Source organism: Myotis lucifugus, unplaced genomic scaffold (genome assembly GCF_000147115.1).
Source record: "Myotis lucifugus unplaced genomic scaffold, Myoluc2.0 scaffold_9, whole genome shotgun sequence".
In the NCBI taxonomy this organism is placed as follows: Eukaryota; Metazoa; Chordata; class Mammalia; order Chiroptera; family Vespertilionidae; genus Myotis; species Myotis lucifugus.
Window position 1 is genome coordinate 16184618 of NW_005871057.1, and position 15695 is coordinate 16200312.

At 40.5% G+C, this 15695-nt stretch overlaps 1 protein-coding gene across 2 annotated transcripts in view; it reads left to right on the plus strand.

Annotated features, from left to right (window-relative positions):
* CRADD (CASP2 and RIPK1 domain containing adaptor with death domain) overlaps positions 1-15149 on the plus strand; it is a 166331-nt gene extending 151182 nt beyond the window's left edge. For both annotated transcript variants that reach the window (XM_014451489.2, XM_006084032.3), the window contains one exon: positions 13003-15149. In XM_014451489.2, the coding sequence (XP_014306975.1) occupies positions 13003-13304 (302 nt within the window). In that variant the 3' untranslated portion in view covers positions 13305-15149. The remainder of the gene's footprint in view (positions 1-13002) is intronic.
* The last annotated feature ends 546 nt before the right edge of the window (positions 15150-15695 follow it).

The window sequence follows — 15695 nt, forward strand, 5'->3', positions numbered from 1 at the left end:
GCTGAGTTATAAGGTACATGTATATTTGCTAACACAAATACGGTAATGTAACTTTGCACAGACAATCTTATATGTGTCTCTTATGGGTATTTTTCTGAATGTTCTTGGGTACATATACCCAGAACAAGATGGTAAACTATATTCAATTTTACTCACACTGCAATCTTGCTTTCTAGAATGGCTGTCCAATCTTCATTTCTACCAGCAGTGAATACAGTTTCGCACATCTCCATATTTCAGCCAAAAACTTGGTATTGTCTAGGCTTCTATGCACATCAAGTGATTTCTCATTGTTGTTTTCATTTTGATTAAATTTCTGTCAGAGCATCTTTTCATAGGCTTGCCTTTGCATCTTTTCTCATTTTAATGACCTGGTAATGCCCTTGTCCTTCTTCCTCTGGAAGTTCTTATCTTTTCCTGTTGGTTTCAGGACTACCTTATCTAAATAGTATTAATACATATCTTTTCCAATTCTGTTCTGTCAACTTGGGTCATGGTTTCCTTTGATGAGCAGAAATTTTTAATTTTAATGTCAAAAATTAATCTTTTGGGTATTAATTTAAAGTCTTCTCATTGCAGGTCATAAAGATACTCCTACATTGTTTTCCATTAATGTTATAGTTTTACCTTTTATACTTGGGCCTTTACCCACATGGAATCTGTCACTCTTTATGGTATGATATAAAAGTTCAGTTTTATTTTCCTCTATATAATTAGGCCCTTTTCCCCAGTTTGGAAAAAGTCTCTCCTTTCCCATTATGAAATTTTAATTGTCATTACAAGAATTGCCATCTTTAGGTTTGTAACTACAAATTTGTACTTCTTAATCCTGTCTCCTTAATCCCACCAAACCTCCTTCCTCTGGCAACCATCAAAGTGTTCTCTGTATCTATGACTTTGTTTCTGCTTTGTTTGTTCATTTATTTTGTTTTTTAGATTCCACACGTAAGTGAAATCATATCGCATTTTTCTCTTCCTGTCTTATTTCACTTAGCATAATGCCCTCTGGTCCATCCATGTTGTTACAGATGACAACATTTCATTCTTTTTTTATGGCTGAGTCATATTCCAAGGTATATATGCACCACATTTTCTTTATCCACTCATCTATTGATGGACATTTAGGTTGCTTCCATATTTTGGCTATTGTAAATAATGCTGCAGTGAACACAGGGATGCATATGTCTTTTTGAATTAGCCTTTTGGGTTTCTTTGGATAAGTACCCGGAAGTGGAATTGCTGAGTCATGCTTTGTCTCTTGTTATAGCCTTTGTTTTAAAGTCTATTTTGTCTAAGTATTGCTACCCCAGATTTTTTATGAACTATTTCTATTTTTATGAAATATTTTTTTCCACTTATTTACTTTCAGTCTGTGTGTGTCTTTCAATCTGAAGTGGGTCTCTTGTAGACAGCATATGTGAGGGTCTTGTTTTCTTATGTATTCAGCCACTGTATATCTTTTGATTGAAGCATTTAATCCATTTACATTTAGAATAATTGTTGATAGATATGTATTTATTGTCATTTTATTGTTCATATTTTTATCTGTTTTTTTCTTCTTAAAGAAGTTCCTTTAACATTTCTTGTAAACTGGTTTGGTGGTGATGAATTCGTTTAGCTTTTTCTTTTCTGGGAAGCTCTTTATCTGTTCTTTGATTCTAAATGATAGTTTTGTTGAATAGAATTATCTTGGTTGTGGGTCCTTGGTTTTTATCACTTTGAATATTTCATGACAAATCTTCTGGCCTGGTAAGTTTCTGTTGCAAAATCAACTGTCAGTTTTAGGGGAGATTCATTGTAAGTAACTAATTGCTTTTCTCGTGCTGCTTTTAACATTCTCTCTTTATATTTAACTCTTGGCATTTTGTGTCTTGGTGCGTGCCTCTTTGGGTTCATCTTGTTTGGGACTCTCTGTACTTCCTGGGCTTGTATGTCTAATTCTTTTGCCAGGTAAGGGAAATTTTCTGTCATTATTTCTTCAAATAGGTTTTCAATTTCTTGGCTTTCTCTCCTCTCCTTCTAGTATCCATGTGAAGTGAATTTTGGTATGCTTGATGTTGTCCCAGCAATCACTTAAACTATCTTCATATTTTAAAATTCTTTTTTATTTTTGCTTTTCTAATCAGGTGTTTTCTGTTATCTTGTCTTTCAAATCAGTTATTCAGTTAAACTCTTTGTTGAAGTTTTCACAGAGTCATGAGCATGCTTATAACCAATGTTTTAAACTTTGCATCTGGTAGATCGCTTGTCTCCATTACATTTAGTTCTTTTTCTGGAGTTAGGTTCTATCATTTTATTTGGGATGTTTCTTTGTCTCCTCATTGTGGCTTCCTCCCTGTGTTTGTTTCTATGTATTAGATAGAACTGCTATCCTAGTCTTTGTAGAGTGGCCATATGTAGTAGGTGTCCTATGGGGCCCAGTGGTGCAGACTTCTAGTCACCTGAGCTAGGTGTATCTCTTGTGTGGGTTGTGTGTGCCCTTCTATTGTAGTTGAGTCTTGATTGCTGTTGGCATATCAATGGGAGGGATTGACCCTCGGGCTGATTGGTTGTGAGGACTGGCCATGACTATAGTGGAGGACCTATTGTTCAGGGGCTGACTGTACAGACTAGGATTTGCTCTAATAGGCCTCTGATATCTGCTCAGCCTGCCCTATGAGTGTGTCATTTGTGGAGATGGTTGGTGGTTCTCTAGTGTGGTCTGAAGCTGGCCACCAGATGTGTTGGTGCAGGGGCCTCTTGGGAGGTGCAGGCCTAGGTCTGCCTCTGCCTGTATCCTACCCTGGGTCACTTGGTATGAGCTACAAAGTGATCTACAGATGGTTGCCACTTGTGCTGAGATTGGAGGTTCCTGGAAGAGGCTAAGATGTGAACTGAGGCCAGCTGCTATTAGTGCTGGGCTTGGGGCTGCTTAACAAGAAGGATGATGCACACATGAGGCCGGATGATGCTTGTTTGGGGTTTGTGAACCTTTGAAAGATTTTAGGAAAGTTCACAGCACTGGGCGAGATAGGCTTTCAATTTCTTGGCTTTCTCTCCTCTTTTTCTAGTATCCATGTGAAGTAAATTTTGGCAGCACTGGGCGAGATAGGCTGTTTGTATAGAAAAGCCACTGGAAGGGGCTCGGGTGGGCTTGCAAGTTGGGTGGGGTGAGGTCTCAAGGAATCACCCGGATGGGGCTATCAGTGTTAGCCTGATTGTTGGAGACTCAGATGTCATGTCACCTGTGCCTACAGGAGGAGGTCTCAGCAAAGGAACAATGGCTTCTGCAAGCACTTCTGTCTGGGAGAAACTACCCCTCCTGCCCTTGCCTTGAAGCCAGACAATTCAGTTTCTTAGCTTTTAAGCTACTACCCCAGAGTCTGTCAGCAAATTAGTTTGTTCATGGGCCCTTTAAGAGGAACACCTGGGACTCAAGAAGCACTCATTCCTCAGCCATAATCTCCCCTGGTTTTCACAGCTAAAAGTTATGGGGATTTCTCTTCCTGGCACTGGATCCCTGTGCTGGAGAGCCAGAGTGGGGCTGGGACTTCTGCTCCTCAATGGGGACCTCTGCAGCTAAGATATTCCTCCCAATTTTTAACTACCACATATGGATTTGGGACGAGCCCTTTTGTAGTCTCTGTTCCTCCTACCAGTCTGGATGGGCTTCTTCTATAAATCCTTCAGCTAGTCTTTAGTTACTTATTTAGGTTGATTGCTTTATATTTTGGTTGTAATTCCAGTTTGGTGATGGGAATCCAGCTACTCTGCTGTCATCTTGGATCCTGCTCTTTTCTGTAACGTTGTCAGGACATCCTTCCACTACTGTATTCAGCAGTAATGGTGATAGTGGCTATTCTTGTCTTGTTTTCATTCGTTTCTTTTAAAAATATATATATATTTTTATTGATTTCATAGAGGAAGGGAGAGGGAGAGAGAGGTAGAAACATCAATGATGAGAGAGAATCATTGATCAGCTGCCTCCTGCAGGCCACACACTGGGGATTGAGACCACAACCCGAGCATATACCCTGACTGGGAATTGAATGGTGACCTGCTTCATAGGTCAATGCTCAACCACTGAGCTATACTAACCGGGCTCCATTCTTTTTTTTTTTTTTTTTACTTTATCACAATTTTTATTTATTTATTTTTATTAAATCTTTATTGTTCAGATTATTACATTTGTTCCTCTTTTTTCCCCCCATAACTCCCTTCCTTCCAGTTCCCACCCCACCCTCTGCCCTCACTCCCCACCCACTGTCCTCATCCATAGGTGCACGATTTTTGTCCAGTCTCTTCCCGCATCTCCCACACCCTTTTCCCCCCCAAGAATAGTCAGTCCATTCCCTTTCTATGTCCCTGATTCTATTATAATCACCAGTTCATTCTGTTCATCAGATTATTTATTCACTTGATTTTTAGATTCACTTGTTGATAGATGCATATTTGTTGTTCATAATTTGTATCTTTACCTTTTTCTTCTTCTTCCTCTTCTTAAAGGATACCTTTCAGCATTTCATATAATACTGGTTTGGTGGTGATGAACTCCTTTAGCTTTTCCTTATCTGTGAAGCTCTTTATCTGACCTTCAATTCTGAAAGATACTTTTGCTGGATAAAGTAATCTTGGTTGTAGGTTCTTGGCATTCATTACTTTGAATATTTCTTGCCACTCCCTTCTGGCCTGCATGGTTTCTGTTGAGAAATCAGCTGACAGTCGTATAGGTATTCCCTTGTAGGTAACTGAGTTTCTTTCTCTTGCTGCTTTTAAGATTCTCTCTTTGTCTTTTGCTCTTGGCATTTTAATTATGATGTGTCTTGGTGTGGTCCTCTTTGGATTCCTTTTGTTTGGGGTTCTCTGCGCTTCCTGGACCTGTAAGTCTATTTCTTTCACCAGGAAGGGGAAGTTTTCTGTCATTATTTCTTCAAATAGGTTTTCAATATCTTGTTCACTCTCATCTTCTGGCACCCCTATAATTCTGATGTTGGTACGTTTGAAGCTGTCCCAGAGGCTCCTTACACTATCTTCGTATTTTCAGATTATTTTTTCATTTTGCTTTTCCGGTTGGGTGTTTTTTGCTTCTTTGCATTTTAAATCTTTGACTTGATTCTTGCGCTCCTCTGGTCTGCTGTTGGGGAGTCTGTATAATATTCTTTATTTCAGTCCATGTATGCTTAATTTCTAGTTGGTTCTTTATCACAACATCGAGGGTCTCATTAGATTTCTTGTAGATCTCAATAAGTTTATCGGCGGCTTCTAGACAGTTCTTGAGGGACCTTAAAAGTGTGATTCTGAACTCAATATCCTCCATTGACAATTTTGTCCTGTTTCTTTGTCTCCGCATTTTTTATGCTTTCTTGGTGCACCCCCTAGTGGCCTTTGTGCACAGTCTTGTTGTAGTTAAGCCTTGATTGTTGTAGTTAATACTAGGGGGATTTGACCTCCAGGCCAACTGGCTATGAGAATCAGCTGTGTCTGCAGTGGGAAAACTTCTGTCCTCTGGGGAGGTGCTAATCTAGCCTTTGCCTGAGGCTATCCGGCAAATGGCTCTGCGCAGGGCTTGGGCAGGGCGGGTCACACGGGATCAACAGGGCGGGCAGAGGGAGCAGTTATGGCTGCTCTTAGTCCCGTCCCCAGAGCTCTGCCTCTCAGAGTCCCAGCAACCGCTGCAAACCTCGGAGAGAAAGCTGCCCTCGAGTTCCGACCGATGCCAGACAGTCCTGCTTCTCCCGTTTGAGTCTGGGTCCCCAGAGACTCGCCCAGAACTGGAGTTCAGAATCTGAGACTCTCTCCCGATTGAAAACAACAACCGTGCCCTCAGCCACCATCCCGCTCCACGCACACCTCTGCACCTTTGTATTTTCCGCATTGAGCCTCCTCTGAGTTTCGGTATGCTGTTCTCTTTCCTTCTAGTTGAAGAATTTCCCCTTAGCCAGCCTTCCTGTGGTTCTGGGTGATGTCCGTTCCGTCTTTTAGTTGTATTTTTGAAGTGGTTGTGCTAGGCAGCAAACTCTGGTGTTTACCTATGCCGCCATCTTGGTTTCTCCCCAGGCTCCATTCTTAAAGGGAATATATTTTCCATTAAATCAAGTGCTTTTACCATCTTTGCCAACTTAAAAAAGTTCCTTATGTTCCTAATTATTAAAGAATCTTTTTTAAAATCATAAATGTCAGATTTTATCAAATGCTCTTTTGCATCTATTAAGATATTAACTTTTGTCTTTAGGCTATTGATATCTTAAATTAATTGATAATTTTTTATGATTTTGAAATTATTGTAATCCTGGGATAAATTCTACTAGTTCATATCTATTATTTTTAAAAGGGATTTTTACTCAATTAGTTCATATTTAGAATTTTTGCACTGGAAATCATAACCAAAATGAGCCAGTGATTTTTCTTTTTTGTATTCTCCTTATCCTAATTGTAATAAAAAGTACAGTAGCTTAATAAAATGGGCTATATAGGTTTTTTATATAGATTTATATAAAATTGGAAATTTAATGTCTCATGAACATTTGGTAGAACTCACCTATAAAACCATCTGGGCCTAGGGCTCTTTAGCAAGGGAGAGTTTTGATTGCCATTTCAATGTATTTAATACTTTGGTCTATTCAATTTTCTATTTTTCCTGCACTAATTTTAACATCTTATACATTCTTAGTAATGTATCACTTCATCCATATTTTAATAATTTATTAGTATACTTGTGAGTGCTTATAGATGATTGATTAGCAAATGTTCACACCTCTCATTCTGTGAGAAGATTTAATTCTTTATCCTATGAGTCCTGTATTTGGCCACATGTCTTGTTTTGGTCAATGGCATATTAGTAGATTTGACCTGAGCAGAATCCTTAAATGTTTTTAAGCAGGGGTTAGCCTTTTAGTCCTAAAAAGATGGCTGTGCTAGAAGGGAAAGAGCTCTTAGCTCAGCTGTTTTTTGTTTGTTTGTTTGGCCCAGCAAACATGAAGCATATGACACATCGAGTAGTGACAGTGAGTCACTGCAACAGTGAGTTGGGGAGGCTGGTATAATTACCAGGCTCTCCAAAAGGAATGTGTACAGTTTTTTAAAGTGCTACCCATGTCCAACTGAGCCACTCTTATAAAGAATTCATATGTGCTTATAACATCTCCAGTTATGTCGCAAAATAACTAATGAAAAGGTGTTTTATAGTTAAAAACCTTTCTGTTTTTCTAGATCCCTGACCTCAGATTTATCTGACTTTCCTAGCAGCTTGTTTACATCTCTGATGTGCCTCTTTTACTCCTTGGTGCCCAGTCTCTTAAGTGTGCTCTTGAACCCGGTATAGTTCCTCTTCTCAGGACACCACTAAGTTAGCCACATATCATAGGATACAGGGTAAAGAGAGAGGTATACAGGATGCTGGGCCTGTGAACTCTCCTTCACTCAGAAAACCTACATCCAGCCAAGATGGATCATGGAGAGCTGTCCGCACAGAGATTCGAAAACTTGACTTGGAGGAACTTTTTGTTTTAAAACTATGATCAGTACTGAGAAAGTATACATTGTGTTCTATTCTGTGCTCAGCATGGAGCTAAAGGTTGAAAAAGGAGAACATAGAAGTCTCTGCCTATAAAGAGCTTGGGAGACAGCAGTGTCCCCAAGAAAAAGAAAAGTTATGTGAATATTTTAGACCTGACTCTAAATGCAGTAGGAATTGAAAAGGAGACTTTTAGGTTTGAGGCCAGAGCAGTAATTGATAGGTATGAGTGAGAGAGAAAGAGATAGTTGGAGAAGGAGAGGGGAACAATATGCTGCTTTCATTTATGTAGTGACCACAAAGGTGTGTGTGTGTTGGGGGCGGGGCGGGGGGGGAGGAGAGCAGAGTAGAGGTGAGGGGATGGGGGATGCGGGAGTGGGAATGTTCATTCCTTCAAATGGATCCCTGGCTTCATTGTGGTAGATGGGTTTGTCAGAGAATGTTGATCCTTTTCAAAATAGGTGAGTTTTAACTTCCCTGAGAATGTGATTAAAGGGTTACATGAAATATTTAGGACCTATATAAGGGAGAACATGTTATCAGTATGAAAGGGTTTAACTCCTTGCTTAGAATTTTAAAAACTAGTTGAACATTCTTATGTCACAGTGTCTCATGGCTCTTAACCAGGGGTAGTACTGCCTCACCCCAGGGTATGTGGACATGTGTGCTGAGGCTGGGCTGGGGGATGTTACTAGTACTTAGCAGGTGCAGGTCAGTGAAGTTAAAGACCCAGCTAGGGAGTGTCCTGCCCGAATGCCAATGGTGTAATTGTTGAGAAACACTGGACTTCCAAAACTTCAATCATTTTGGCTCTTCTTGTACAATTTTTGCCATATATTTGTACCACCTGTACTACTAATTTAACCCTTTTTTCCAGTTTTACTTTTTATTTTTAAATTTACTTTTCTTTTTGTTTACTTTTTTGTCATTCTATACCTGCTTTATTTACTTTTTACTTACTTATCTTAATCCTTGCAATCATGAGTTTTAAATGCTATTCATACTTTTCTAATTGTTTTAAAAATAGATAAATGACTGTTCAAATACAGCATGTTCACCCATGTGCCACCTAACATCATCTCGCATACCACTAGTGGTATGCACATGGAGCTTTGAGAAACAGTGGCCAGATGGTCACAGTGGACTAACTTATAGCTTGACCTGATTTTATGTAATGTATCCTTGGGAGTTAGAACTTTCATTTTTAAGTAACCGCATATTCAGCAGAATTCACAAGCTAGAAGGGCCACATGAGGATACTTTCCCAGATTGAGGTCAGATGGCGCAAACAGCTTTTACTTTGTGTGCATTTGTTCTCCTTGGAAGACCCAATTTGCTCTTGGCTGGGTGTGTTTATGTGCCAGTTATCTTTGCTCCAGTCTATGTCCACAGACTACTAGCCATCTTCTAGTCATGGGGAAGTATTCACAAGGAGAATGTGGCCCTGAAAGTGTTGAGGAATGAGGGCAAATACTGCCCTCACTTCCAATTAATTGCTCAAAGCATATAATATTGCAGGAGTCAGAATGATGACAGAGAGTAGCAGGATCACAGATGCTCCCTCCCTGACACCCAATGAGCTGAACCAAAAAGCAGTTAAAACAAAAATATTCGCCAGCTGTAGGGAATGGCTCTAGGGTCAAGCCTTGGGCTGACCTGTGGCAGGGCCACAAACAAGTCCCAGCCTGGAGGGCAGAGCTTTCCTAGCATAATTAAGCCTGACCTTGTAGCCCTCCCTATTTCCTTCCTAAGTAGCTAATTGGCTGTGGGAGGTGCAGCAATTGTTGCCAAAACAAGAACATTTGTATACATGTTAATCTACCCTTGTTTCAATCAGACTATAAAATAAAGCATTGGCTTGCAGGCTGGTCTTTTGTGTCCTCATCCAGGCACGGGAGCTTCACCAAGCCCCAGCTGTATTCTCTTGTCTGTCTTTTCTTCAATCCTTCACTGCCCCTCCTCAGGTTCACCCTTGGCCATGCTGGTACAGCACAGCCAGCAGCAACCAACCAACCAAGAAAACCCCACAGCTTTGTGATAGTCCATATACTTTGAAAAGTGGGAGACAGTGAAGGAAACACCCCACCCTGACCCCTCAGAAGCAATACTGGGAAAGGAAAGCAAGGGTTCCTACTAACACAGATCAGTTTGGAAAGAATCTGGCTCAAGAAGTAGACAGCCTCCATAAAGTCAGGAATCACCCTCAGCAGAGGCAGGAAGGCAACCCAGAGCAGGCAATCTCAGTCTCCATGCTGTTACAGAGAGAGACCATAGGAGTGAGTGCTAGCTTGCAAAAGAGAGAGCAGAATGAAGGGCCCCCCTCCCCCCAACAAAGGCAGGCGTAGTGATCCTAGCACTCCTCTGGCAAAACACTGTGCAGAAAGTGTCAGCCAATATCAAATTATAGCTCAGAGGAGAAAGATAACTGGTCCCCTATAGAGTGAGCAGAGTGTCAAGATATGTCAACTTACTATAAGAGAGCAAACAGAAGTTTTGGACGGAGATACTCACATGAAGTATGTACAAGATGAAGATAAGTGTCATGACAACTGTGGAAATACTGCAGCAGAGGAATGAAAGAAAGGAACATGTTTGCAAAAAATAAATATAACCAACCTGGTCTGAGAGGAAACCCAGTTCAAGAAAACTCAACCTCACAAGTATTTCATGCTATAGAAGAGCTCAATATCAAATCAATAGAAATAAAAACTCAATGTAGTTCTGATAAAACAGATTCTTTTTAAAATTTTATGTTTAATTGTGGTAAAATATACATAGCATGAAATGTACCATCTTTTCTATTTTTAAATGTACAGTTTGAGTGTTAAGTATATTTGCATTGTGTACAACCAGAACTCTTCCTTTTGTAAAACTGAAACTCTGTACTTATTAAAACAGAGTGAAAGCAGTAAGAGGGAAAATGATAGCCCTCTTGTGGAGGATAGGCAAAGCCATACACCATATAAGCAGAAAAATAATGCAAAGATATGATAAGAATGCCCTGGCTAGTGTGATTCAGCAGTTAGAGCATCAGCTTATGCACTGAAGGGTAGTGTGTTCAATTCCCAGTCAAGGGCACATACCTCTGTTGCAGGTTCCATCCCCGGCCCTGGTCAGGGTGCATGCGGGAGGCAACCAATCAATGTGTCTCTCTCACATCAATGTTTCTCTCTTTCTCTCACCCTCCCTCCCTTCCACCATCACTAAAAATTAATGGAAAAAATATCTTCAAGTGAGGATTAACAACAACAAAAAAAGATATAACAAGAAGATTTTTCTGAAAGGAAGAACTAAATCTTTGGTCACATGGTCATGCCACATGCGTGAAAAGGAGAAAGAAACTGACCAAGTTATGCCCTAATCAAAGCTTCAGTACTGTAAACTCCAGACAGAAAAAGCAAGTTTATAAAATGGGGATATCAAGTTGGTTTCAGAATTCTCCACACCAATGTTCTCTACCATGAAATATGAGCAGGATCTACAAACTTATAAGAAGAATAAAATCATTAAAATCAATAAAATCATAAAATTGTATTAATAATTTGAAAGAATAACATTAAAATAATATAATATGAACATTTTAAATAAATATAAGTTACTATTTGGCAGTGAAGGAATAAGCAGACTGTCTTGATTTGAAAGAACTAAAGGAAGATAGTAACCATGAGCATTTCCTCAGAAAAATCGCCTTATGATGAATTTGACCCAAAGATTTAAATCAAAAGAACAAACTCAGGAATAAAAATTCCATGGTTATAAAACAGTAACAAAAAAACCATGGGTGACCATTCAAGCCATTATAATGTAGTTTTAAGACTAAACAACTGGGGAAGGGAGTATTATTCTTACAGAAGCATGTAAATGTTATGCACCTGGCAAAATAAAATGAGGTAAGCAACAAAAATCAAGAGGTGTGAAGAAAGGGAGAGAAAATATAAAGTATTCATTATAGAGAATTAATGTTAAAATATGCAATATATCTCTTAAATTTTCATAAACTTTTCTCAGCATTGATTCGTGTGTGTGTGTGTGTGTGTGTGTGTGTGTGTGTGGTTTGCATGTGTTTTAAGTATTTTAACTGCAGGTCAGAAAGCTATTTAGTTTCTCTTTTCTTCTTCTTCTGTTATATTAAAAAATTTAAATAACTCTTAGAAAAATAGCTGTTAGATTATTCTTCTAACAGTATATGTCCAAAATTATGTTCAACAACTGAATACAATGGTGGGATATTGGATGATTTGTTTTCTTCTTTGTACTTTTTTGAGTTGCTTGAATTTTTTAATGAGCCCATATTTTTTATAAAAGTCATAAAATTAATACTGTTAATATAAAATACTGGTCAGTGGTATCATTGTTCTAATTGCTACTTAGTCATTTTTTTTAAAAATTATAATCTTGATAAACACCAGAAAGAGCCCTTGACAATAATTTTACAACTCATGCCAAAGGCAGGTGAGTGGAAAACATTATCAATTCTAATAAGATACCTTTTGTCTTCTTATCTATAATAATAAAAGCATAATATGCTAATTAGACCCAACAACCTTCCAGACAAAGCCAGGGCTGTGAGGGCTGAGGCAAGCTGCCGCGGCTGCGAGGGCCAAGCCCCTTGCACAAATTTCATGCATCGGGCCTCTAGGTGACTTCATAAATCAAAACAGTGAGCTGGTGAGTATGAAGTGGGATTGACCTGTGATGCTGGTGACAGAAAATGCAGTACAGTGTGCTATTGTGCAGATGTCTGAGCCAGGAATGTGGAGACCCCACTTCTAGTCCTGGCTTAACGAGTAACCAGCACCATAACTGAGGATGTTTGGAGTCCTCAATCTCTGCACTTTGCTACAGTGAACTTCATTCACTTTTTTGAATGCACCATGTTCTCCTGCCTCAGGGCTTTTTCACAATGCAGTTTTTTTCTGCACAGAGTGCATCATACACCTTTCCTTTCCCTTCACTGGTGATGTTCAAGTTTGTCAGCAGAAGGTAGCTGTTCTATTTGGCAGGTTGCCCTCCAGCACTAGCCAGTCCTGCAGGCCACAGTGTCACCCCTGTGCCCACTGGCCAGTGCTAGAGGGAACTGGGGCCCCTGCAGGCATCCTCACATTTTTCCAGAACCCTCTTTTTAGCTTCTCCAGTAAGAGAGATGGAAGTGAAAACAGCATGTTTACAAAGCAGTATGTGCGATGTAATTCTAAATGTATGTTTTACATAGAGGACTGAAAGGAAATAGATCAAATCAATTGGTTTCTCTGGTGAGATTTCTAGTTATTTTTATTTTCTTGTTTAAAAATTTTCTGTAATAAACGCTGAATTTTCATAGATGCTGAATGGTATTTCTCAAGCCCCTATCTATGGCTTTGTACTGAGCACCCCCCAAGAAGACTAGGAAAAATCGGTCCCTGATATTTGGAAATGTACGTCATTCTCCCCATGTTTTCCATCCCCCCCACCCCCCACCCCAAGATGTTTTTTCTTGCTCTTTTCACGTTGGTGTCTTTTCTCCTCCCCAGGTAACCAGGTAACTGGAATCCCTGCACACATCCTCAACAGCTCCCCATCAGACCGGCAGATTAACCAGCTGGCCCAGAGGCTGGGCCCTGAATGGGAGCCCATGGTGCTGTCTCTGGGACTGTCCCAGACAGATATCTACCGCTGTAAGGCCAACCACCCCCACAACGTGCAGTCGCAGATGGTGGAGGCCTTCGTCCGCTGGAGGCAGCGCTACGGGAAGCAGGCCACCTTCCAGAGCTTGCAAAGGGGCCTCCAGGCCGTGGAGGGGGACCTCTCCGTACTCCAGCACATGCTGGAATGATGGTGCCTCCATCAGCCCTCTGGGAAGTGTGTCCCCAAGTCACATGTGCCCTGGGCAGGTAGTATTTGTGTGTGTGTGTGTGTGTGTGTGTGTGTGTGTGTGTATGTGATTTCTTCTTAATGATCCTTAGATGAAAGGAGAAAATGGGATTTCCACTTGACATTACCTAAAAGGCTGGATTGCTCAGATCTTCAGATCTCCCACACTGGCTTGACAATTCATTGTTTTCAATTGCTCAAAGACTGCATTGTCTTCATTGTTCAGGTTTTAATTCTGTGGTTACCTTTTAATAGACTGGCAAAACATAGTGGCTCCAAAGCTATGCTGTGTTATCACATTACATGCAGGTGTCCTATCCATAGATCATCCGCTTTTGCGTTGCCTGGGAACTGAACTGTGGACTTTGCTGTTTATAATGATGATGATAATAAGAAGTGAATTACTATATACAATGTGGCCCTTTCATGAGAAAGTGTTGTTTGTTTTTCTTCATTCTTGTATTGCGTAGGTTAAGAGTGTAAATTTATAGAAGTTGTTTCTCTGGAACAGAATTGATAGCAACAAGAAAATGGCTACTTTCTTCAGTCAAGATAAATAGCTCTGGCAGGGTGTCTGCATTAAATTTAAGACACTAAAGCCTTCTGCAAAGACCAGTTCAAGTACCAGCATGTATTCCTGAGCCCTTCATCTCTAAAAGATTGCTTAAGAAAATCCTGTACCATTTATTTAAAGGATTTAGTCCGGGAACAGAAGGAGGTGTAGTCTTTCCATCGAAGCCCTGATGATTGAAGTGTTATGCTCTTAAGGAGTATGATTTAGACTTCTGTCCTTTTACTAAAAACACATGTTATTTGCCAAATGCTTTACTGTTTCAAGGCTTTTCATATATGGATCTCATTTGGACCTCACAGAGATCCTGTGAAGTAGTTGGCCAAGAGGGGTGAGCCGCCCCCTGCAGGGAGATTAAGTGATGAGCCTGCTGAATGAGCTAGAATGTGGGCTTTGGAGCGCTGTTCCCATGTGTCCTTTGCAACGGCTCATGCGGCTTCTCCTCTCTCATACATGCTCATTGAAGAAACTCTGAGTCCTGCTCTCTGCCTGCTAGCAGCATCGCCCTGGATAAGTTACTTCACTTCTCTAAGCCTCTCAGTTTCCTCGTTTGTAAAATGAGGAAATGATTGTTCCCACCTCCAAGATGTTTGGGATGATAAAAGGAATAGTGCTGCCTGGTCCATAGTCACCTCTTGGGAACCTGCTGCTGTGGCTGAACCTGGGAGCAGTTCACAGATAAAGCTGCGCAGTGGCTAACGCTGAGCACACTGTAGGAAGTGCCACCCTGCTTCTTGCTAAGCTTTAAAATGTGATGTGATTGTATTAACTCTACAATGGGTCCAATCAAGGGAGCGACAGGTGAACATCCCAATTTGTGATCTGAGCTTCTGAATAATCAGAGAATCTATTGCTTAATCCTAATCTAACTCAGGCTGTTTCAAAGGGAAAAATTATACTTTTTATCTCTCTCCATTCTGGGTTCAAAGTGCATAGAGTAGTGGACTTGAGCATGAAGTGGATGCTCAAAATGATGACAGGGGTGTGTTGATAACATCCTTTTGGATGTCTGGCAACTATATTCCCTTTACTAAAAAAGGTCAATTATTTCACAGTTCAACAAACAGTTCAGAAGAATTGTCTACTGGTTTCATTAGCGTGAATTTTCCATTTTGTAGCCCAGCCATTAATTCATTATCTTGTAAAATCCTCATACTTTTAGCCCCTCACTGCATCCAGTGATAAGACTGTATTTCTTTGGTATCTTCAATAAACTGCTTGTCATTTTGAACCATGGACTTGTTATGTTGTTGCTGTTTATCCCCTGAGTTTGCTAACAGAGAGTTGCTTTGGCATTCGCTCACACCAGATTTATATATGAGAGAATCTATCTGGGCTCTGTTGTGTCTGACTAGATGGCATTTTAGAAGTGGTCAGATGCTTAGCTAAGTCATGTTCCTGCCATTTGCAAGGAGTCTGTCATGTACTAAGACACTCTCTGCTCTGTGAGCAGTGAAAAACAAGTCATGACGAAGTTCCCCAAGGTGGGCTGCCGGGGCCATTAGAGAGCTCTGACTGGCTGCCCTTAATGAGCAGGCTGTCTCCAATGTCAGCTGGCGGCCGCACCTGTGTGGGCCTGCTCACATTGTTGCAGAAGATTTGCAGAATGGAAGAACAGAACATCCAGATCACAGCCTCATTTCTACCTCTGGCCTCAAAGAGTGACGCCAATGACATCAGACTACCTCCCAGGAGAATCAGGTAGGCGTTGTGCTGGAAGGAGTCCATGTGGTTTTTGCATGGAAGAAGACTCTACAATTCCAGAGGTTGCCTACTCCCAAT